General features: G+C 37.7%; 1 protein-coding gene across 2 annotated transcripts in view; it reads left to right on the forward strand.

Annotated features, from left to right (window-relative positions):
• Positions 1-25,698, forward strand: part of NELL2 (neural EGFL like 2) — a 395,035-nt gene that overhangs the window by 276,436 nt on the left and 92,901 nt on the right. For both annotated transcript variants that reach the window (XM_033222343.1, XM_033222344.1), the window contains 2 exons: positions 954-1,076; positions 5,140-5,235. In XM_033222343.1, coding sequence (XP_033078234.1) covers positions 954-1,076; positions 5,140-5,235 — 219 coding nt within the window. The remainder of the gene's footprint in view (positions 1-953; positions 1,077-5,139; positions 5,236-25,698) is intronic.

Raw genomic sequence — 25,698 nt, forward strand, 5'->3', positions numbered from 1 at the left:
TGTGCATTTTCTTACATATTTCATTTCCTCCTCATCTTTATTTTGATGTTAGATTTGTTTGCTTTCTCATGTTCACTGTATTTATTCCTTACATTTATATCTTTCCTGAATGCTGAGCTAGAATTCTGAAGTTACTTGATATTCCTGTGAACTTGGGCAGAATACTTAAACACTCTGAGCCACCATCGAGTCACCTTGAAAATGGTTACAATGATAATGGTTCTGCGTCTCCCACAGGGTGCTGTAAGGATCAAATAATTCAATGCTTTCCAGAGTTTCAAGTTATAAGCAGTTAGAGCAGATACTATATTGATTACATATTCTAAAGTTTGTATTTGCACATATTACAAAAGCAAGTTTGTCTTTTAATAGATTTGTGATGCTTTCTTTGCAGAGTGAGGGAACTTACTAAAGAAATCAAAGATTCCCCAGACAGTTTGCATAAATATCTTTAGGCTTGGAAATGTGGCTGCAGGTGTTAACGGCAGGCACCTAACTCCTAGAACTTCAGCTTTATTATCCTACAGGTCATGACTCACAAAGCAATACAATTTCACATCCTCCCTGTCATCGTTCACATGCTACAGGGATGAGTTAGGTGACAGATTTATTTCATGAGAGTACCTCCCCACATATTAACTGTATACAGCTGACTTTGGAGTCTACTTCTAGAATTAATCCTCATCTTTGCCTCCCCTCTCTATTTCTTGCAATCGTTGGTAGGCCTTTTGTCCAAATTATTTTGCATTCAATGTTTGTGAATGTGTGAACTTATATGTACATCAAGAGGAGTATATAATACTTCAAAATCTGAGCTCTTCTGTAATTTATAATTTGTTATGTCTGTGGTTGAAAGAATTTACCATGCAATAACCAAGATTGAAGGTGTAGTTTAAAATATACTGTCTTTGGAAATATAACTATGAGTAACAAAATTGTATTCCTCATTTCAGAACATGATGAGTGTATCACAAATCAGCACAACTGTGATGAAAATGCTTTATGCTTCAACACTGTTGGAGGACACAACTGTGTTTGCAAGCCGGGCTATTCAGGGAATGGAACAACATGCAAAGGTAAAAGGTTGAAATGCCAATGCCTCTTCCATTATGTGCAATGCAATCCCTCTCTACCTTCCTCTACACGTTATCATTACTGTTATGTACATTCCAGGTACTTCCTAGAGACATCAAAATCTTTGGTGTGTGGCTCATAGTCTTTCCCGCAGGTCTTGACATCCTCCTGGGTTACTTCAGTGTTTAAGTGACCAAATCATTCAGCTCCTTTGACCTAATGTTCCTTGACCTTAGCCACAGTGGTTTTCATCCTGGGCATTTTTGTGGAGAACTGCTCCATCTTGGAAATCTTAAATTTCAACATTCTATTGTCTAATCCCTCTTCTTCCAGCTTGCTCAGTCTGTTCTTTCTACACCTTTTGATCTTTAATTTCGTTGAACCTTCCTTTTCATTCAGTTTAGCACTCTCCCAGCTTCAGATGTTTCTTTTTGAGACGAAACATGCATATATCATCATAGCTATTTTTCTGACAGCGTTGTCAACCTATTTGTTATGCTACCATGTGAATCACCTCCATTTTGAGTCAGTAGGACAGCTTTTTTTTTTTTCCTCTCTTGTGAGCTGTCAGACGCTACTGTGGAAGATTAATTAACCATGAATATTGATTCTCTACATGTTATAGTTTCCTATTTTAGCTTGTTTGTTAATGCCGATTGATCATTCTTTTAAATGTCCCGTTGAAATCAGATTTCTGTTTCCATCAGTGGACAATACAACTGTAGTTCACCACAATCCTTAACTCACCTTTTCCCCCACTGTCCTCTTTCCCTCCTACCTCCTAGGGGAAATAGAAGACCTTTTTGGAAACTCTATAAACTCCCATAGTATAACATTTACATCCCTTATAATGTCATATGATTTATCCAATTTAGGCATTTTAAGCTTCAAAACTGCTGATTTCTCAAATATACTGTGTCCTTCATCTCAGAGTTCACTAAAATCAGTTTGCTATGGTACCGTGTCTGTGTGAGGTAGGAAAGAACAAGGAATAGTAGTTAATGCAGTGTCTTATGAGGATGGGTCTTAAGGCCTGGTCTACAAAAATACACTGTACCCAGAGATGGGTGGGCCAGAGGATTACCCTGATTTTCAAAACTCCATGGAAATCATTAGCATAGGTCGTTTTGAAGAAGGCCTACTTATTTCGGGGTCCAAATCCCACAAAAATTTGCTTGGAAAGACTAAACAAATCCTGAGAAAAGCTAGACTTTTAGAATGTATAGTATAGTAGTTCCCTCTCACCCACAGCTTTGCTTTTGATGGTTTTAGTTACCCGTGGTCAACTGCAGTCTGAAAATGTTAAATCAAAAATTCTAGAAATAAACAATTCTTAAGTTTAAAATTGTGCACCGTTCTGAGTAGCATAAGATCTCTCACTGTCCAGCCTCATCCCGCCTGGGATGTGACTCATTCCTTTGTCCAGTGTGTCCATGCTGTCTACAACTAGCCACCACTAGTCGCTTAGTAGCCTTCTCGATTATCAAATACACTGCTGAGGTATCACAATGGTTGTATTCATGTAAACCGTATTTTCGCTGGGCTTGGTGGCTCACACCTGTAACCCCAGCACTTGGGGAGGCCAAGGCAGGTGGATTGCTTGAGTCTAGAGTTTGAGACCAGCTTGGGCAACATCTCCACCAAAAAACAAACAAAAACAAAACAAAACAAAAAACAAACACCATGTACAAAAACTAACTCAAAATGGGTAAAACAAAAACAAGTAATTTTTATTTTACTGTTAATGGCCCCAAAGTGCAACAGTAGTGATGTTGGCATATTGTTATAATTGACCTATTTCATTATAAATTACTGTTGTTAATCTCTTACTATGCATAACTTATACTTTAAACTTTATCATAATATGTCTGTAGAGGAAAACTACATTATATATATATGTATATACATATATACACATATGTACACATATACACACACATATATACACACTTTGTATATATACGTATATATATGTATATACAAAGTGTGTATGTATACATATGTATATGTATGTATGTGTACTTAGATTATATGTGGCTATATATATACACATATAATCTAAAAATAGATTTCTGTGCTGTCTGAGGTTTCAGGGATCCACTGTGGATCTTGAAATGTATTTCCAATGCATGAGTGGATACAATATAACTAAGTCCTTAGGACTTTCTCCAAATCACCGGAATGTTCTGAGAGTTTGCTTAGGCTTAAGGTTTAATCTAGGAGCCCTAAAGCTTTTCTCTTATTTCTGCTTGATTCCAATTCCTATTTAGTATGAAGAATAAAAGTTCATAAAATAAAGAACTCTGAAAGTTATGAACATATGCAGACAGACAATTCTTGTATTTGAAAGAAGGAGAACTTTCAAGGATTTATAAATTCCTTCTGGAAGTTAGGACTACAGGTTGCCCGAGTAAAGACTGTTCGGTTCCTGTATATATCTTTGGGAATGTTGGGAATTCCCAATTATTGGGAATTCCCATGCTGGGAATGGGAAAAATCTGAGAGATAAGTAGTTTAAATGTAGGAGCTGAATCATTGAGTTCTGTGCGGTATCAACATGTAGTTGATCAACATGAGTTCTGTGCGGTATCAACATGCTGCAACCTTGCAAATTACTCTGGTGAACATATGAACGTGGTCTGGCAGACACATTCTTTATCATTTATGAGGTTTAAACCAAAGAAGCCAAATGGACTCTTTGGGTCCATTTCTTTAACTCATCACTAGAATTTCAGATTTCTACATTTTATTACTCTGAGAAAGTATATTCTACCTAACTAGAGGAAGCACATGCCAGAAAACTGTAGAAAAAACTTTTGCCTTAATGCCTGGAACAAGCTGGTCTAATTCACTCATTACAGACTTTGTCAGACTGAGGAAGCAGCTGCTGAGCCTTACAGAGCCAAAGAATAAGCCAAAGTGGAAATAAAAGCTTCTAAAGGGGGCTCAGTCCCAACCGTCTTGTTTTTCTCTTCGTCTCTTGTTGTGCTCACTTGTCTTGCTGCTCTTCTCCTTCTTTTCTGCACTTCTTTGAACACAGCACATTTCAAGAGATCACCCTTGCAATGGTACAGACCTTGGCTCCCTTGCAATGGTTCGGCTTCCTACTCACAGAACAACTTTCCTCATTCCCAAAACCACTCTAATGAAACAGGTTATACAGTGTCTTTGCCTTTGATCCTGATTCTGACCTATCCTTAGCAGAGGAATTTAAGAGTCTCCCTGAAGAGCACTCTAATGAATTTTTCTTACTATTGGTTAATTCATTACCAGGACCCGCTTACAAATTTTTTTTTTTTTTTTTGAGACGGAGTCTCGCTCTGTCACCCAAGCTGGAGTGCACTGGCCAGATCTCAGCTCACTGCAAGCTCCGCCTCCCAGGTTCACGCCATTCTCCTGCCTCAGCCTCCCATGTAGCTGGGACTACAGGCGCCCGCCACCTCGCCCGGCTCGTTTTTTGTATTTTTTAGTAGAGACGGGGTTTCACCGTGTTAGCCAGGATGGTCTCGATCTCCTGACCTTGTGATCCGCCCGCCTCGGCCTCCCAAAGTGCTGGGATTACAGGCTTGAGCCACCGCGCCCGGCCAGAAATTTTTGAAAGATGGAGCATTTCCTACTATGTTGGCACTTCGGCTAGTGTGCAAAATGGTCAGAGCCCCATGGGATTCAACCATTTCCTGTTTCGTGGTCTCGTTCTTTAGATGGTGGTTTGCTCCATCTAGGATAGCTGCCATTTTCAGGTTATTTTCAAGGTGGATTGTTACAATGAGAAGAAATCTGAATTTTAATGTACTTCCTATTGTGCAAATTTGCTGTTTGTTGTTTAAATAAATTTGAGTATTTTGTTTTAAGGGTGAAATACTCCTCTAACATTGGAAAGAGTACTGTTTTACAAGTTGTGCTGAAGTTTCTTACATGTATGGGAAATATTACATGAAAACAAAATTAAAATAACTTTTATAATTTGATGTTCATATCTCTAAGGGGATAATGAAAAGCTAGGTTTGGAGTTTATTAAACTACTTATTTCTAAAATGCTAAAATCATGTATCTGAATTATTTTAGCGTTTTGCAAAGATGGCTGCAGGAATGGAGGAGCCTGTATTGCCGCTAATGTGTGTGCCTGCCCACAAGGCTTCACTGGACCCAGCTGTGAAACGGGTAAGAATATCATTTCATCTTCTAGAAAATGAATTTTTATGCTAATGCATAAAGTAATCCATGAGGAAAATAATGTTTCAAGTTTCAAGTGGGTTCTCAAAGCGTGGAGCTATTAATAAGGAAGTGATAGGAGGGAGGAGGTGGGAAGTTTCAGTGATGCATTTTGCCAGGCGATTCCCCAAAGTCACTCTAAAAAGGTTTTGCAGCTATTATAACTAGATGCATATTGAACTTTTCAGAAACGTGTGTGGAATTACCCAGGATTTTATGACTTCATAATTCATTTTACTCATTTGAAATCCATTTTTACTGGAATCTATATGACTATATTAAAGCCTAGATTTCAAGCTTATGGCCAACTCAGTGCCTAGGACACACTATCACCTGCATCCACAATTAGGAATTTTTAATAAATTTTTATCTGGCCCCTTAATTATTCATAAATAATTATTGATCTGGAAAATAATTAAAGTTTTCTACTTCTCAATTATTTCTCATCCAGATCCATTCTGAATTTATCCTTTCTGATGGACATGAATATTAAAAACTTTAAAAATTATTTTAAAAACAATATATAGTCTACATATAACTTATAACCCTAAAGTAAAATACTTTGTCCAATGAAAAACACACCTGGGGAATTTAAAAAAATGTTTTGAGTATTAAGTCCTAATTAAAATCATACTCATAGTGTTTTTGGTTGCTTTTGGTTCAGTGGGGTCCAATAGCAATGACCTCAGAGAGTCAGGTTATTCTTCCTAAAAGAAAGCTTCTGCCACTGGCAATTGACAGTTGTCCTCTCATATTGCTTTTCATATATCTCAATGCAATAGGTACAGTACATGCTCTGCCTCTATTCCACTTGCAGAGTCATCTGGTTTAATGAAAACACTGACTTACCAGAATGTGAGACAGAAAATGTTCTGCTCCATTTGGGAAGTGAACATTTTACTGAATAGAAACTGCTACTGTGCACAGAAGGATGCTCACAAAAGGGCTTGCATCACTAGATAATCTCTACAAGTACTGCTAAGTCTTGTTTTTCAAATTTCAGTGACTAATTGATTTCAAAAGTCTGTGACGGACAATGTATAGTGACTATCTTTGAAATGTAGGACTCTTTCTTAAGAGGATCCTTTCCTAAATCAGAAGCTCCCTAAATTTATTGTGCATGAGAGTCACCTATAGAGATTGATAACTTGTTAGAAATACAGGTTTTTAGTAGTTACCATATGATATACTAAATCAAATCAGGCACCTCTACTGCAATAGTTTTCTCATATTTCTATGGCATGCTCTCCACCAGTTTGCCCCTATACATCAAGGTGCACTGTGGACCTCCTGCACATCAACACCTCTGGTGACAAGGCTTCCTGAATACAATATTTTTGTGCTGCTTCTGGTACAGAGGTTGGATACAGAAATACTTCCTTTTTCAGGACATTTCAATGGTGTGAGGATAATGGTGTGAAATTTTGAAATAAAAGCTGTCCCAGAAAATCTGGGATGAATAGTGGCCATGCACAATCCTGTACAGCATTCTTCCACTAGGAAAAAATATCACAAGATTGTAGAAATCTAGAATGGCATAAAATTAATATTGGCAATGTAATATTTAAGGCTGGAGTTAAAAATAACCCAAGAGAACATGTAGCTATCTCTATTTCATTATCCTTGAACCTTCAGTCTGTAAGAAGACAATCCCAGACTGATGCTACATAGCTGTCTGTAGCAGCCAAGGGCTTTGAGAACAGATGTGGACTCAAAGTTTAGTTGTACTGTTTATACGTTATGTTGCCTTAGGCAAGTTACCTAACTTCCCTGTGTGTTGTACCCTTTATGCATCACCTTACTCTTCACCATTCTCTTCTAAGGCAGTTATTATCTGTATTTGCATGCAGAAATACTGGGTTCAGGGTGTTTAATTTTTTTTCCTTAGCATCAGAGTTTGAAGCTGATGCAAAGGTCATTCTGCTCCCAAATCCAGACTTTTATCCAGTGCATCCTAGTATATTTCTTTGGGGACTTTAAATCCAAAGACCCCAATCTGAACTCATTATCTCATCCATGATTCATGTCTCCCCATTTACCGTCCTCCACCAAAACCTGAATCTTCATTTCTTCCTTCCTTACTAGTTTATTTCAGCGAATAGCCACCTTATCCATCAAGTCTTCTAAGCCAGTCATCAGGGAGCAATTTCCCTTTCGCCCTCTTTCACACCCATTCAAATCCTTTTGAGTCCATGTCTTTACCAGGGTCCATTTCTTTCTATTCTGGTCAGAGCTGCAGTTGTTGGGGACTTTCAGGTTGTCTCTGGCTAGTCCAGTATCCACAGAATAACAGAGCAGAAATCTGATCATATCACTCCAGACTGAAGAAAACCTTTCATGTTCCCCATTGCCCTCAGGATAAAGACCACATTTTTAACATGATCAATAAGGCCCTTTAGGACTTGGCCCTGCATATCCACCCAGCTTTATCCTCTTGTCCTTCTGCCAGCTCACTTCATTCCCACCCCCAGGCAGTGAATCTCATGAGGACACAGGGTGTATCTTATTTGCTTTTGTATCATCACGAAACAGTACCTTAGTAGTTGTTCCATAAATATTTGGTGAATAAATAAATGCACACATGAGTGATCAATTAAATGATGAGGAAAAAGATGGTGTGGCTGTTTCCATATTTGCTGGACTTTTTGAATGTTAGTTGAAGCTTTCAGAGTTATCTAGTTATGTACTATCATATGGCAGATATGGTAATTAAGGCACAGAGAAGTGAAGTAGCTTATATAGGTATTTCACTGTTGATCCATATCTGCATTCTAGAACGTGGGTCTTCTGATTTCTAGCCCAGTGTTTCTCTTTTCCTTCCTTCCCCCTGCTCTCACTCCTTCCTCTTTCCTTGCTTCCCTTCCTGTCTTCCGCTTTCCCTCTTTCCTGTCCTGCCTTCTTCCCTCCTTCTCTTTCTTCCTTTCTTCCTGCTTTCCTTTTTTCTTATGCCATGCTTTGTCCCAGGAATTCATCATACCTTCATCGTTCATTGGGTCTGTGCCTTTCGTTATGCCACCTTCGACTGCCAAATAACCCTGTTGTCTTTAACAGCGAAAACTGTGGCAATTTTTCTCTCCAAAGTTAAAGGATGCTTCCAGATTGACAAGATTTCCAAGTATAGGAATGGCCTAAATTTGGCCTGCTGGAGTTGGATGTGGCCTGATAGCTTAAAAAGGAAATTGTTGTGCAGCCCCAGTGGCCATCTGTTGAGCCATCTCAGTGGAATCGCTGAGGATGAAATAATAGGATTTACTTGCTTTTTGAAAGACAATCTGAATGTGTCTTGCACTTACCACCCCTTGTTCCTTTAGTTGAAGTCTCTTCTGAAACACCCTCCCCTCATTTCTGTTTCTGCATCATGCGTATCTTAGTAGGAAAGGTTGCATTCATTTACCAACTTCACAAAAGAGCAATGTGTATGATTTTTACTGAGCAAAATTAATTTTTCATGAACTTCTTTTTTAGCCACTGTATAAAATCACCCACATATATAGCATAACTTCATTTTTAATTAAATATCCTAATATTCTATCAGGTGTTTAACTTGGATTTAGCAGGGTGATTATTTCTTGGGTAACTCAGTAAAGTGTATTAGAAAGCTAGAGCTATGTGCCAAGGTTTACAGCTTTATCACTGCCATATTGTATTTATTACACTATTGCTAAACCTCAGCAAACATGAGTCTGATGATCTAATTAATATGCAAAGCTGTCTTATTATACTAAAAGCAAATTTTTCAGTAATGATTTAAAGCATAACTCTAAAAGATTTGACAGTCCCCTACAAGCAATTGCTGACTTAAATCGAATTAAAATATTTATAACTGGGAAAAAGTTGTTAACAAATGACAAAGCTGAAAAAAAAATTGCTATAGTATCAAGAAGAGATCTAACATTTTGATGATAAATGCTTTTTTTCTGTGTACAAAATAATGGATTTGTTATCCACATATCAAAACATGAGATGAGATTTTAATTATTTTACTGAGTTGTTAAATGAATATAAATTTAAGTTGCATCCCTAAGTGTTTTTGTAGCTTTTTAATATTTGTTGCTTTAAAAAGACAAAAATGAAGCATGAGGCCTACATGAGTATTGCTTTACTTCAAAAGTAACTTCAAGTGGATTGAGGTTGGTTGATTTTTTTAAGTTTATTTTATTACTGTTATAGTATAGATAATAAAAATTATTTTTGTTAGAAAAAAGTTATCTTGCTAGTTTTATCCAAAGTTAGCATTTATTATTAATGTCAAACTATTACATTTCCTGGTATGACTGAATTAGCACATTTTTCATCATAAAATATATCTGCTGGTTTCATTAGTGTTTGTTTTTTTAAGGCATATTTTCCCAGAAATTTGTATAAATTTATATCATTTTTACATAGGAAGACTAGAAAAAATTCAGAAGCAAGAGAAAATTCTCAGAACAGTTCAGACATGGCATACCTTTTCTTACCAATATGACTCACAGTGGAAAGACATTACCAAAATATATATATTTATGTGAGAAAAGAGGAGAAATTGAGAAGAAAATCTGAGACAATCTGATAAAAAATAATGTAAAAAGAAAGAAAAACTGTAGATACATCTGCTTTACCAATAAGAATTTTTTAGTTTTATTTTGAATTTATTCTGCTCTATCTGAACAAATGCAAATTTCATGTACACAAATCATTAAATATGCTTTATTGTAATAAAAAGACATATTTGGAATAAAGGAAGCTTTGCTTCTAGTTCTGTACTGTCTTATTAAATTCAGTTTTCTGAATCTTAATTTTTCAAGGGAAGATCTGCAAAGTAGCTCACTGGGTAGCTTTTGCAAAGTGGGCACATACTCATGGAGGGTTCTGTTGATCTGCCTAAGGGATCTGCACTCATGCTTACTAGACACATCTTATCTTGAAACTGTCTGCAGTGATAAAAGCGATTCAATTACATTTGATAAATGAATGTGTTTTAATGAACTTTGTATGAATTAGGAGTGTAGATACCAATGATTCTTTTTCTGTTATAAAATGAACAAATAAAACAACAAACAAAAAGCACTCTCACCAAAGGCTTTTTGACCGTACCCTGCTTGAGTTGGCTTAGATACTTAAGACGTAACTTCTCTTTATGTTGGTGATCCTTAATCTGTTTTAAATAAGATTTTAATTGCTTAATGTTATGCCAAACCCCGTTCTCCTTGAAGAATTTAACATAGTGGTCAAGAACACAAAAATTGAAGTCAGAGAAACATTGGCCTGAGAACTAGTTCTATTACCAACCAGCCATGTGACCCTTTTCATGTTATTTCATTTTTGTCTATGCCTTAATTTGTGCATGTAGAAAATAAAGATGATAGTAATGTCTATCTCATGGGTTTGTTCTGGAGATTAAATGAAGTAAGGCACATAGCACCATGTTGGGGAGTTGGTAAGCACTCAATAAATGACACCTGATATGATGATTTTGTAAATTTTAAGTTGAATTGTAAATAAACTTTTATAGACAGAACTGTTTGAGACTCTTTGACATCCTTGAGTTAGCTGGAGATGCCCTGAGATGTTATAAGAGAAAGGTTAAGAACAATAAAGGATTATAGTTTTCTTGATTCATTCATAAACCAGTTATAAGTAGAATTTTACTGTACTTTAGTGGTTTAAAATATTTAATTTAGTGCTTTGCATTCTGTACATTTGCTTAAAATTGCTTTATTTTTGTCCTAATGCAAACATTAAAAGTTAATATTTTATGAAAATATAAATCTTTGTGTTATTCAAAAAGTAGTTCTTAGTGTTAAATCTCAGTCATTCTTCCAAGTCCTTCAGGCTCATTGGAAAAAATCAAACTCACTCTATATATCAGTCATGTATAATAGATAACAACTATGATGGGAAAATTTTTCAGATCCTTTGTTGTAAGGCCTACCTAATTAACACTGGAAATGAGGACACATCATGCAGAAAATGTAAGAGGAAAAAAATAGCTTTCAAGCTGTTAGAGAGCAGGTCTCCAAGAAAAAGAAAAAAGCCAAGTGGAATTAGTTGGGAATTTGGAAAAGATCTTCAGTTTTATTTTTAAAATATTATTTTTTTCAATAGATCACCTTTGTATATTAACTTGTATTGTGCCTTTGGATTCCCAGGATCCCTGTTGCCTCTTATTTTTTATTTGAATCTAGCCAAATGGAGTCACTTTTAAGATAGTTGTTTAACTTTGTTTTAAAATTAATTAATTGAATACTTAATTAATATTTTGAATAAATATTATATACACATGGTATAAATTTTAAAAGTACAAAGAGCACATAATGAAAAGTAAACTTTCCTTTATAGCAATTCCCCAACCACTGCTTTTTCCCTTAACAAGAAATCCTGGAAATCATACCACAGATAAGTCCTTGTTAGACAGAGTAGTTCAAATAGGAAGGCTGAGGCTTTCTGCCATTCAAATAGTAGACTTTTAATTTGTAAAAGTCTAGGTGTCAATAGGAATACATGTCTTAGGGTCAAGATCTTTCTCTTTTTGGGAGGTACCCCCATATGTTGGCTGAGAATGTTCTGCGATTTTCTCGTTCATAAATTCTGATTTTTTCATATGGATAAGCTGACGAACTTCTATTGATCAGAAGTATAATCAGGGGAGGCATAAACTTAATATGCTGGAGAAACATTGTTGTTGTGTGCAACATTTTATTTATACCAAAATTGTTTTTGTTTTTTTGCATTCTATTCCTCCCCTGTTTGTTTCATTTCTTTCTTCTTGAAGGACATATTTTAATACTCTCTTAGAGTGATTCTATTGGTGGCCAACTCTTGGGTATAGAATTCTAGGTTTTCCCTAAGCACTATGAAGGCAGTATTCCATTGTTTTGGGGGGGCTTCTGAGGTTTCTGTTCAGAAGTCTGCTTTCAATTAATTGTAATTCATTTTAAAAGTCTGTTTCTCTCTAATTGCTTTTAAGGTTTCCTTTTCTTTGGAGTATGTGGTTTCAAAGCATTGTGCCTGGGTATGAATTTATTAATATTTTTATTTATCTTGCTAGGGACTCCTTTAGAAGAATGAATCTGAAGAGTTACCTCTTTCGCTGGTTTTGGAATCCACTCAGTCTTTATCCCTTTGAATACTGCTTATTTCCACTTCTCTTTATTCTCTCCTTCTGGACTTCCTACTGGATATTTGTTGGCCCTTGTCTTTTCTATAATTCTTCACCTTATTTTATACTTTTCATCTCTTTATCTCTCTGTATTGTGCCTTTCATAATTTTTTAAAACCTATCTACCAGTGTACGGATGAATTTACCAGCTTTGTCTAATCCATTATTTAGTTTATTTGTTGAAGATTTAAATTTTAATAACTTTTTAATTTCTGGGAGTTCTCTTTTTCATATATTTTGGTTCTTTTTCCTTAGTTCTTATTTTTGTCTTGTGGTTTTGATTACTTCTTTTATGTCTTTAACAATTTTCAATGTACTTATATTATAAAATTTATGGCATTGCTCTATTGCCTGAAGTTCGAGGAGATCTAAATCTAGCTTTTATTGTGTTTGCTGACTTATGCCCCATGATTGTTTCCTCATGTGTTTTGGACTTTTGGTGTCTGATCTTATTATCTTCACTGACCTTTTTTTTTTTTTTAATTTTATTATTATTATACTTTAAGTTCTAGGGTACATGTGCATAACGTGCAGGTTTGTTACATGTGTATACTTGTGCCATGTTGGTGTGCTGCACCCATCAACTCATCAACACTCATCAATTTGTCATTTACATCAGGTATAACTCCCAGTGCAATCCCTCCCCAGTTCCCCCTCCCCATGAGAGGCCTCAGTGTGTGATGTTCCCCTTCCCGAGTCCAAGTGATCTCATTATTCAGTTCCCACCAGTGAGTGAGAACATGCGGTGTTTGGTTTTCTGTTCTTGCGATAGTTTGCTGAGAATGATGGTTTCCAGCTGCATCCATGTCCCTACAAAGAACACGAACTCATCCTTTTTTTATGGCTGCATAGTATTCCATGGTATATATGTGCCATATTTTCTTAATCCAGTCTGTAACTGATGGACATTTGGGTTGATTCCAAGTCTTTGCTATTGTGAATAGTGCCACAAAAACATACGGGTGCATGTGCCTTTATAGCAGCATGATTTATAATCCTTTGGGTATATACCCAGTAATGGGATGGCTGGGTCATATGGTCATATGTCTAGTTCTAGACCCTTGAGGAATCGCCATACTGTTTTCCATAATGGTTGAACTAGTTTACAATCCCACCAACAGTGTAAAAGTGTTCCTATTTCTCCACATCCTCTCCAGCACCTGTTGTTTAATGATTGCCATTCTAACTGGTGTGAGATGGTATCTCATTGTGGTTTTGATTTGCATTTCTCTGATGGCCAGTGATGATGAGCATTTTTTCATGTGTCTGTTGGCTGCATGAATGTCTTCTTTTGAGAAGTGTCTGTTCATATCCTTTGCCCACTTTTTGATGGGGTTGTTTGTTTTTTTCTTGTAAATTTGTTTGAGTTCTTTGTAGGTTCTGGATATTAGCCCTTTGTCTGATGAGTAGATTGCAAAACTTTTCTCCCACTCTGTGGGTGGCCTGTTCACTCTGATGGTAGTTTCTTTTGCTGTGCAGAAGCTCTTTAGTTTAATTAGATCCCATTTGTCAATTTTGGCTTTTGTTGCCGTTGCTTTTGGTGTTTTAGACATGAAGTCCTTGCCCATGCCTATGTCCTGAATGGTATTGCCTATGTTTTCTTATAGAGTTTTTATGTTATTAGGTCTAACATTTAAGTCTCTAATCCATCTTGAATGAATTTTCGTATAAGGAGTAAGGAAAGGATCCAGTTTCAGCTTTCTACTTATGGTTATCCAGTTTTCCCAGCACCATTTATTAAATAGGGAATCCTTTCCCCATTTCTTGTTTTTCTCAGGTTTGTCAAAGATCAGATGGCTGTAGATGTGTGGTATTATTTCTGAGGGCTCTGTTCTGTTCCATTGGTCTATAACTCTGTTTTGGTACCAGTACCATGCTTTTTTGGTTACTGTAGCCTTGTAGTATAGTTTGAAGTCAGGTATTGTGATGCCTCCAGCTTTGTTCTTTTGACAATGCGGGCTCTTTTTTGGTTCCATATGAACTTTAAAGCAGTTTTTTCCAATTCTGTGAAGAAACTTATTGGTAGCTTGATGGGGATTACATTGAATCTATAAATGCCCTTGGGCAGTATGGCCATTTTCACGATATTGATTCTTCCTATCCATGAGCATGGTATGTTCTTCCATTTGTTTGTGTCCTCTTTTATTTCACTGAGCAGTGGTTTGTAGTTCTTCTTGCAGAGGTCCTTGACATCCCTTGTAAGTTGGATTCCTAGGTATTTTATTCTCTTTGAAGCAATTGTGAATGGAAGTTCATTCCTGATTTGGCTCTCTGTTTGACTGTTACTGGTGTATAAGAATGCTTGTGATTTTTGCACATTAATTTTGTATCCTGAGACTTTGCTGAAGTTGCTTATCAGCTTAAGGAGATTTTGGGCTGAGACAATGGCTTTTTCTAAATATACAATCACGTCATCTGCAAACAGGGACAATTTGACTTCTTCTTTTCCTAACTGAATACCCTTGATTTCTTTCTCTTGCCTGATTGCCCTAGCCAGAACTTCCAACACTATGTTGAATAGGAGTGGCGAGAGAGAGGGCATCCCTGTCTTGTGCCAGTTTGCAAAGGGAATTTTTCCAGTTTTTACCCATTCAGTATGATATTAGCTGTGGGTTTGTCATAAATAGTTCTTATTATTTTGAGATACATTCCATCAATACCAAATTTATTGAGAGTTTTTAGCATAAAGGGCTGTTGAATTTTGTCAAAGGCCTTTTCTGCATCTATGGAGATAATCATGTGGTTTTTGTCTTTGGTTCTGTTTATATGCTGGATTACGTTTATTGATTTGCGAATGTTGAACCAGCCTTGCATCCCAGGGATGAAGCCCACTTGATCATGGTGGATAAGCTTTTTGATGTGCTGCTGGATCCGGTTTGCCAGTATTTTATTGAGGATTTTTGCATCAATGTTCATCAGGGATATTGGTCTAAAATTCTCTTTTGTCGTTGTGTCTCTGCCAGGCTTTGGTATCAGGATGATGTTGGCCTCATAAAATGAGTTAGGGAGGATTTCCTCTTTTTCTATTGATTGGAATAGTTTCAGAAGGAATGGTACCAGCTCCTCCTTGTACCTCTGGTAGAATTCAGCTGTGAATCCATCTGGTCCTGGACTTTTTTTGGTTGGTAGGCTATTAATTGTTGCCTCAATTTCAGAGCCTGCTATTGGTCTATTCAGGGATTCAGCGTCCTCTTGGTTTAGTCTTGGGGGAGTGTAAGTGTCCAGCAAATTATCCATTTCTTCTAGATTTTCTAGTTTTTTTGTGTAGAGATGTTTATAGTATTCTCTGATGGTAGTTTGTATTTCTGTGGGGTCGGTTGTGATATCCCCTTTATCATTTTTTATTGCATGTATTTGATTCTTCTCTCTTTTCTTCTTTATTAGTCTTGCTAGCCGTCTATTTTGTTGATGTTTTCAAAAAACCAACTCCTGGATTCATTGATTTTTTGGAGGGTTTTTTGTGTCTCTATCTCCTTCAGTTCTGCTCTGATCTTAGTTATTTCTTGCCTTCTGCTAGCTTTTGAATGTGTTTGCTCTTGCTTCTCTAGTTCTTTTAATTGTGATGTTAGAGTGTCTGTTTTAGATCTTTCCAGCTTTCTCTTGTGGGCATTTAGTGCTATAAATTTCCCTCTACACACTGCTTTAAATGTGTCCCAGAGATTCTGGTATGTATGTTGTATCTTTGTTCTCATTGGTTTCAAAGAACATCTTTATTTCTGCCTTCATTTCGTTTTGTACTCAGTAGTCATTCAGGAGCAGGTTATTCAGTTTCCAGGTAGTTGAGCGGTTTTGATTGAGTTTCTTAATCCTGCGTTCTAGTTTGATTGCACTGTGGTCTGAGAGACAGTTTGTTATAATTTCTGTTCTTGTACATTTGCTGAGGAGTGCTTTACCTCAAATTATGTGGTCAATTTTGGAATAAGTGTGATGTGGTGCTGAGAAGAATGTCTATTCTGTTGTTTTGGGGTGGAGAGTTCTGTAGATGTCTATTAGGTCTGCTTGCTGCAGAGATGAGTTCAATTCCTGGATATTCTTGTTAACTTTCTGTCTCGTTGATCTGTCTAATGTTGACAGTGGGGTGTTGAAGTCTCCCATTATTATTGTATGGGAGTCTAAGTCTCTTTGTAAATCTCTAAGGACTTGCTTTATGAATCTGGGTGCTCCTGTATTGGGTGCATATATATTTAGGAGAGTTAGCTCTTCCTGTTGAATTGATCCCTTTACCATTATGTAATGGCCTTCTTTGTCTCTTTTGATCTTTGATGGTTTAACGTCTGTTTTATCAGACACTAGGATTGCAACCCTTGCTTTTTTTTGTTCTCCATTTGCTTGGTAGATCTTCCTCCATCCCTTTATTTTGAGCCTATGTATGTCTCTGCATGTGTGATGGGTCTCCTGAATACAGCAGACTGATGGGTCTTGACTCTTGATCCAGTTTGCCAGTCTGTGTCTTTTAATTGGAGCATTTAGTCCATTTACGTTTAAGGTTAATATTGTTATGTGTGAACTTGATCCTGCTATTATGATATTAACTGGTTATTTTGCTCGTTAGATGATGCAGTTTCTTCCTAGCCTCGATGGTCTTTACATTTTGGCATGTTTTTGCAATGGCTGGTACCAGTTGTTCCTTTCCAAGTTTAGTGCTTCCTTCATGGTCTCTTGTAAGGCAGGCCTGGTGGTGACAAAATCTCTAAGCATTTGCTTATCTGTAAAGGATTTTATTTCTCCTTCACTTTGAAACTTAGTTTGACTGGATATGAAATTCTGGGTTGAAAATTCCTTTCTTTAAAAATGTTAAATATTGGCCCCCACTCTCTTCTGGCTTATAGAGCTTCTGCCGAGACATCTGCTGTTAGTCTGATGGGCTTCCCTTTGTGGGTAACCCGACCTTTCTTTCTGGCTGCCCTTAAGATTTTTTCCTTCATTTCAACTTTGGTGAAACTGGCAATTATATGTCTTGGAGTTGCTCTTCTCGAGGAGTATCTTTGTCGCATTCTCTGTATTTCCTGAATTTGAATGTTGGCCTGCCCTACTAGGTTGGGGAATTTCTCCTGGATGATATCCTGAAGAGTGTTTTCCAACTTGGTTCCATTTTCCCCCTCTCTTTCAGACACCCCAATCAGACGTAGATTTGGTCTTTTTACATAATCCCATACTTCTTGCAGGCTTTGTTCATTTCTTTTTCTTCTTTTTTCTTTAGGTTTCTCTTCTTGCTTCATTTCATTCATTTGATTCTCAATCGCTGATACTGTTTCTTCCAGTTGATCGAGTCGGTTACTGAAGCTTGTGCATTTGTCACATATTTCTCGTGTCATGGTTTTCATCTCTGTCATTTCATTTATGGCCTTCTCTGCATTAATTATTCTAGCTATCAATTCTTCCACTCTTTTTTCAAGATTTTTAGTGTCTTTGCGCTGGCTATGTAATTCCTCCTTTAGCTCTGAGAAGTTTGATGGACTGAAGCCTTCTTCTCTCATCTCGTCAAAGTCATTTTCCATCCAGCTTTGATCCATTGCTGGCGATGAGCTGCGTTCCTCTGGAGGGGGAGATGCGCTCTTATTTTTTGAATTTCCAGCTTTTCTGCCCTGCTTTTTCCACATCTTTGTGGTTTTATCTGCCTCTGGTCTTTGATGATGGTGATGTACTGATGGGGTTTTAGTGTGGGTGTCCTTCCTGTTTGATAGTTTTCCTTTTAACATTCAGCACCCTCAGCTGTAGGTCTGTTGGAGATTGCTTGAGGTCTACTCCAGACCCTGTTTGCCTGGGTGTCAGCAGCAGAGGCTGCAGAAGATAGAATATTGCTGAACAGCAAGTGTGCCTGTCTGATTCTTGCTTTGGAAGCTTCCTTTCAGGGGTGTACTCCACCATGTGAGGTGTGGGGTGTCCGTCTGCTGCTAGTGGGGGATGTCTTCCAGTTAGGCTACCCAGGGATCAGGGACCCACTTGAGCAGGCAGTCTGTCCGTTCTCAGATCTCAACCTCCATGTTAGGAGATCCACTGCTGTCTTCAAAGCTGTCAGACAGAGTCGTTTGTGCTGCTTTTTGTTGTTGTTGTTGTTTAGCTGTGCCCTGTCCCCAGAGGTGGAGTCCACAGAGACAGGCAGGCTTCTCTGAGCTGCTGTGAGCTCCACCCAGTTCGAGCTTCCCAGGGGCTTTGTTTGCCTACTTAAGCCTCAGCAATGGAGGGCGCCCCTCCCCCAGCCTCGCTGCTGCCTTGCAGTTAGATCACAGACTGCTGTGCTAGCAATGAGGGAGGCTCCGTGGGTGTGGGACCCTCTGGGCCAGGTGTGGGATATAATTTCCTGGTGTGCCATTTGCTAGGACCCTTGATAAAGTGCAGTATTAGGGTGGGAGTTACCCGATTTTCCAGGTGTTGTGTGTCTCAATTTCCTTTGGCTAAGAAAGGGAATTACCTTCCCCCTTGCACTTCCCAGGTGAAGCGATGCCTCGCCCTGCTTCAGCTCTCGCTGGTAGGGCTGCAGCAGCTGACCAGCACCGATTGTCCGGCACTCCCTAGTGAGATGTACCCAGTACCTCAGTTGAAAATGCAGAAATCACCTGTCTTTTTTTTTTTTTTTTTTGTGCTCTGCCATATGGGCTTTATATTTTTATTTTGCATATTTTTAATATTATCGAAGTCTGACATCTTTACAGGCAATTGCACAAGTGCATATGAACTTACATGAAATGAACACACATAAAGCCAGCCCCCAGAACCAGAAGTAAAACGCTACCACCACCCTTTACCCCTAAAACCTCCTCATGCCCCAACTACCTCCCCACACCTTGCCTTCCAACACCATACATTAATGTTTCTTATTCTTGAAATTCATGTAATGGAGTCAGACACAAAAATATGCACTCTTTTGTGCCTGGCTTCTTATGTTCAACATTATACTTGTGAGATCCATTCATGTTGCTGCAGGTTGTTCATTTTGTTCCTTCTCAAGCTGTAGGAAATATAGCGCAAATTGTTCAGCCATTCTACTGTGGATAGACATTTGTATTATTTCCAGTTTGGGGTTGCTATGAGTAATGCTGCTAAGACCATTCTAGTGCATGCCTTTTGAGGCACAATTGCATGCGTTTCTACTGGGTTTATTTTTAGGAGTGAGATTGCTGGGTCATAGTGTGTGTGTGTGTGTATATATATATATACATATATATATATTTGGCTTTTTTTATTATTATTATACTTTAAGTTGTAGGGTACATGTGCATAATGTGCAGGTTTGTTACATATGTATACTTGTGCCATGTTGGTGTGCTGCACCCATCAACTCGTCAGCACCCATCAACTCGTCATTTACATCAGGTATAACTCCCAGTGAAATCCCTCCCCCCTGCCCCCTCCCCAGGATAGGCCCCGGTGTGTGATGTTCCCCTGCCTGAGTCCAAGTGATCTCATTGTTCAGTTCCCACCAATGAGTGAGAACATGCGGTGTTTGGTTTTCTGTTCTTGCGATAGTTTGCTGAGAATGATGGTTTCCAGCTGCATCCATGTCCCTACAAAGGACACAAACTCATCCTTTTTTATGGCTGCATAGTATTCCATGGTATATATGTGCCACAGTTTCTTAATCCAGTCTGTCACTGATGGACATTTGGGTTGATTCCAAGTTTTTGCTATGGTGAATAGTGCTACAGTAAACATACGTGTACATGTGTCTTTGTAGCAGCATGATTTATAATCCTTTGGGTATATACCCAGTAATGGGATGGCTGGGTCATATGGTACTTCTAGTTCTAGACCCTTGAGGAATCGCCATACTGTTTTCCATAATGGTTGAACAAGTTTACAATCCCACCAACTTTTACACCACCAGTGTAAAAGTGTTCCTATTTCTCCACATCCTCTCCAGCACCTGTTGTTTCCTGATGGATTAGAGACTTAAATGTTAGACCAATACCATAAAACCCCTAGAAGAAAACCTAGGTAATACCATTCAGGACATAGGCATGGGCAAGGACTTCATGTCTAAAACACCAAAAGCAACGGCAACAAAAGCCAAAATTGACAAATGGGATCTAATTAAACTAAAGAGCTTCTGCACAGCAAAAGAAACTACCATCAGAGTGAAAAGGCCACCCACAGAGTGGGAGAAAAGTTTTGCAATCTACTCATCAGACAAGGGCTAATATCCAGAACCTACAAAGAACTCAAACAAATTTACAAGAAAAAAACAAACAACCCCATCAAAAAGTGGGCAAAGGATATGAACAGACACTTCTCAAAAGAAGACATTCATACAGCCAACAGACACATGAAAAAATGCTCATCATCACTGGCCATCAGAGAAATGCAAATCAAAACCACAATGAGATACTATCTCACACCAGTTAGAATGGCAATCATAAAAAAGTCACCTGTCTTCTGTGTTGCTCATGCTGGGAGCTGGAGACTGGAGCTGTTCCTATTCGGCCATTTTGCTCCACCCTCCCACTGAACCTTTACCTTGAAGTCTAAGGTCTTTTCCCTCCAGGGAAAACTTGCATTTATTTCTGCAGGTGTACCAGGGGTACTGCAATGCATCATTTGCATTAACGTTTTTGTCAAGTGGTATGCCACACAGATTATATAAATTTTTAACTTCAAAATTGGCTTCTTATGCCACATAGGACTTTTCATTTTTTCAATGAGATCAGTTATGAATTTAATATTATATTTTTAAGCCATGTGTATGTAGAAAGATTTTCAGGTTATATGCGTGTCTCAGTATTGCTGGAATAAGAAAGAAAATCATGTTTTAAGCATAAGTATGATTTCACTGATGCTCAGTGAATGACTCCTGAGAGTGATGAACTTTGACCATTCATAAATCTGTAGACTGTGAGGTGAAATTTATGATGAGAGAATGTAAATGTGGAGGAACATGGGAAAAAACAGTAATGATATGAAGTGTATGAGGTTTGCTAGGAATGGAGCTGGGGGATGTAGCTGTTTTTTTCTCTTTACTAAATTTCTAATGCTCTCAAACAGTGTCTGTACTTCTTCTCAAAGGGTTCTCATCTGTGATTAGTTTCTGTTTCTTTCTGTCATGGAAACCTTCTGGAAGAAGCCACTAGGACTTAGGTACAAAAAAAAACTTATAGCAGTCAGCCCTATCCATCTAATGGATAACTCCCTCTTAAAAACTCACTGTTTTTGTTTGTTTGTTTGTTTGTTTGAGAGAATAGATTATATTCCAGGTTAATTTTTTTAGGCTTACAGTAAAATGTGGTGCACAAGGATCAAGTTAAATAGCAAAGAATGGGTTTGGGGCCAAGTTAAAGAAGAATAGTCAAATTTGTGAATGACATAGTTTCGAGAGGGTAGCTTATATGACAAAAGACAGGATCAAGATTCAGAGCTATTCAAATTGTAGCAACAATGGGATCCAATAACATTATGACACTTGACAAACAATTAAAAACACCTCCTGCATTTGTTCTGCTTTCAGCCCTCAACATTTCTAGATCCTTAATTCTGATCTCTTCCATCTTTGGCCCACACTCATTGTGTTCTCTGCCCCTTTCCTTTAGTTGTCTTTTCTTTAGGTGTCTGTCTTTCCTCCCTTACCCTTTTCCTCATTCCCTCCCACAGGAATATGAGTTCCATGGAAAGTAGAGATGGAGCCTATGATTTTGTGTTTTTCTTAGGACGTGGCATCATGCTTTGCATATAGTAGGCAGTCCATGAATATTAATAAAATATAAGTACACTCTTGCATTTAGGTTAGAAAAACCAGTTGTGCAACATAGAGGGAACTAACTTTAACAGTTTTTATGTTTAGTTGGCTACTGATTCCAAGTTAAGTATGAGCCAAAAGTATAATGTGCTAGTTTTAAAAGAAAATGCAAACTTAACCTATAATCAAAAGAAACAGGGTCTATAAAACAAAAGTCTCCTTAAATTCTGCATTACTTACTTTATAATGGCGTATTGTATTTACTTTGGGCCAATAGTTTTAAGAGACTATCAGCAAATGGGAGCGTGATTGAGGAAAAGTTTTCCAAGAGATGAAAGTCCTGGCAGATATAAGAGGGTAGTTGAATAAATCTTCACCAGGAATTTTTTTAAAAAAATAAGAAAAACTGGCCGGGCGCGGTGGCTTAAGCCTGTAATCCCAGCACTTTGGGAGGCCGAGACGGGCGGATCACGAGGTCAGGAGATCGAGACCATCCTGTCTAACATGGTGAAACCCCGTCTCTACTAAAAATACAAAAAACTAGCCGGGCGAGGTGGCGGGCGCCTGTAGTCCCAGCTACTCGGGAGGCTGAGGCAGGAGAATGGCGGGAACCCGGGAGGCGGAGCTTGCAGTGAGCTGAGATCCGGCCACTGCACTCCAGCCTGGGCGACAGAGCGAGACTCCGTCTCAAAAAAAAAAAAAAAAAAAAACTAAAGGTGCTATAAAAGCTATCCTTAAATACATGAAGAGCTAAACTAGTGTGTGGATTTGGGATTAGATTTTTCTTTATTGCTCCATAGAGCAAAACTAGTAAATTTACGAGGCGGCAGGTTTAGACTCCAAATAAGAAATTTATTAATCACAAGAACCGCAGGAAAAAGGGATAGGTCACCCTGAATGTTCAATCAGAGTCTAGATAACAAAATGCTGAGGACACTTAAGATTTCCACACTCTGGGACAAGATGGCTTTGGCTTATTGGGATTATCTAAAATTCTTCTTGCTATAGTTGTTCATAACAGTAGCTGCTTCAAACTGCATGTCTAAGGGCATTTAGTATAATAATAAACAAGCAGTGTCGCATGATGGTTAAGAGTTACAAGTAGGCTTGGAGGATGGCTCTCTAGCTATAAATCTAGGCTCTGCAAATGACTTCTGTATGTGGAATAGGGCAAATTACTTAATATGTGTGTGCCTCCATTTCCTTGTTTTAAAATGGAGTGATAATAATAATACTATTTTAGGCAGGGTGTGGTGTGGTTTATGCCTGTAATCCCAGCACTTTGAGGCAGATAGTGGGAGGATCACTTGAGGCCAAGAGTTCAAGAACAGCTTCGGCAACATAACAAGTCCCTTTCTCCAAAAAATAATAGTAGTTTAAAGAAGAAAAAAAAAAACTATTTCATGACATTGTTGAGAGCATTATATTAGTTAATACAGGAAACCAAGCAGTGGCTCAGTAAATGTTAGCTATTATCATGACCTTATCCCAATCCCTACAATAACCCTTTAAAGTGGTTATTATTACTAGATGAGGAAAGTGAGGCTGAAAAAGATTAAGTAATTTGCTCTGGTCTGTACAGCCAGTAAAATGGAATAGAAAAGAATTATTTCTGGGACTGTTACATTAAAATTTTCCACGCTTTTTCTGTTTTGATATTTGGCCTCCCACTGCACCATAGGATGCTAAAATGACTTTGAGATAGCTGTAAACTTTGTGGAATATGGGTGCCAAATTATCCATATTAAAGATATTAAAGATTATCCAAATTATCCATATTAAAGATTTCTTAAGCTCCTGTGCGTGAACAGCACAATATGATGTGTATGAAGATGTAGAAAGTAAAATGCAGTTCTTTTCTCTTGGGGCTTTATACCTCTGCCTGTCAAATGCACAAGAAGCATTTTATCTCAATGACAGAGAAACAGATGGGTACAAAAATAATACTAATACCTTTTAAATGACTGCTAACTACAAATCTTGTCTGGTGTGGTAACCCCAGAAGAAATTGCTCTTAAGAAGAATGAATTCTGGAGCTGTAATCCCAATAGTTGTAATTTAGAGGGGAAGGCTTTATGATAAACTTCTACTGTTGGGAACCTAGGAGGCAAACAAACAGCTGATTAAATGTGTGAAAAGTATACTTTCAAGTTAGACATAGTTTCCATTGCCAATTTTCTCAATATTCATGTCTTAAGATAATTGTAAGGCTCAATAAGAGTTAACTTGAACCTTTAGGTTAATCAAAAGCCTTAAAAAACAAGTTAAAGGAGCTCTCTGATATTCTTAGCTTTTTAAGATACATAACTCCGGCCAGGCGCGGTGGCTCAAGCCAGTAATCCCAGCACTTTGGGAGGCCGAGGTGGGCGGATCACAAGGTCAGGAGATCGAGACCATCCTGTCTAACGTGGTGAAACCCCGTCTCTACTAAAAAATACAAAAAACTAGCCAGACGAGGTGGCGGGCGCCTGTAGTCCCAGCTACTCGGGAGGCTGAGGCAGGAGAATGGCGTGAACCCGGGAGGCGGAGCTTGCAGTGAGCTGAGATCCAGCCACCCTCCGTCTCAAAAAAAAAAAAAAAAAAAGATACATAACTCCTTCTTTGCCTTCTTAAATGAGGTGTGTTTTCATTTGCCTTAGCAGGTTTTAAAATATAAATTACTCTTTCACCATGGATGTTTTTTCTTCACATTTTAAAAGGGACAGTTCAAGCCTTAAAATTAACCTTGACTTTGTCCTTTTAATATAAAGCCAAGTATATTTACTATTTGTTATGATTTTCTTTAAAAATGTTTAATTCAAGGAAAAGAAAATTAGTTGACTACAGTTGCTTGTGTTTCTTTTTGCTTAAAAATCCATCAATCTAATGGATTGTGTAAGCATGATAATTTATTATTCATTATGATCTTTTGGTTTTGGCCATTTACCACAAAAATAAATTGATTAAAACACAGATGCCTATAAACACTACTGAGTGGGCAAGAATCAAGAGTAAGTTACACATTACAGGATGCCAAAACTTTTACTCAGTGAATGATGGGAAGGTGACTCTGTGTGTAAATCATAAAACTTAATTACAAACCAGAAGGTACTGAATCTCTTTTACACTGGTAACTTTGTACCTTACACTAACTGTAAGGTATATAAGTGTAAGTGCAATATTTGGTAAGTGTCTAAAATAAATTAGATTAGAATAAATAAACTAATTTTAGATAATGTAGAAGCAGAATGGGGAGATTTGTTATGTTGATTAATAAATATTTACACTATATTTTCTGGGACCAGATCTTTATCTTCAAGGACTTTATATTCTTGACAGGCATATAGGAGGGAGAAATTTGTGTATAAGCAGTATTCTATACTTGTTATAGTCGTTTACTTTAGACTTCACTCTTCCACTGGAATGACTCTCTTGGAAATCAGATATAACTTCTTAATCACAATCTCCAAAATGTTCACATTTCTTGACCTTTCTGCAGCATTTGATATTAAGAATCAACAGTTCTATGGCAACCCCCTTTTTCTTTGGTTTCCTTGACATGATATTTTCTCCAGACTATAGTATTGCAACAATTTTATGTGGTATTTTGCTCACATAGGTGTTTTCA

This window comes from Trachypithecus francoisi, unplaced genomic scaffold (genome assembly GCF_009764315.1).
Source record: "Trachypithecus francoisi isolate TF-2019V2 unplaced genomic scaffold, Tfra_2.0 Lachesis_group11, whole genome shotgun sequence".
Classification (NCBI taxonomy): Eukaryota; Metazoa; Chordata; class Mammalia; order Primates; family Cercopithecidae; genus Trachypithecus; species Trachypithecus francoisi.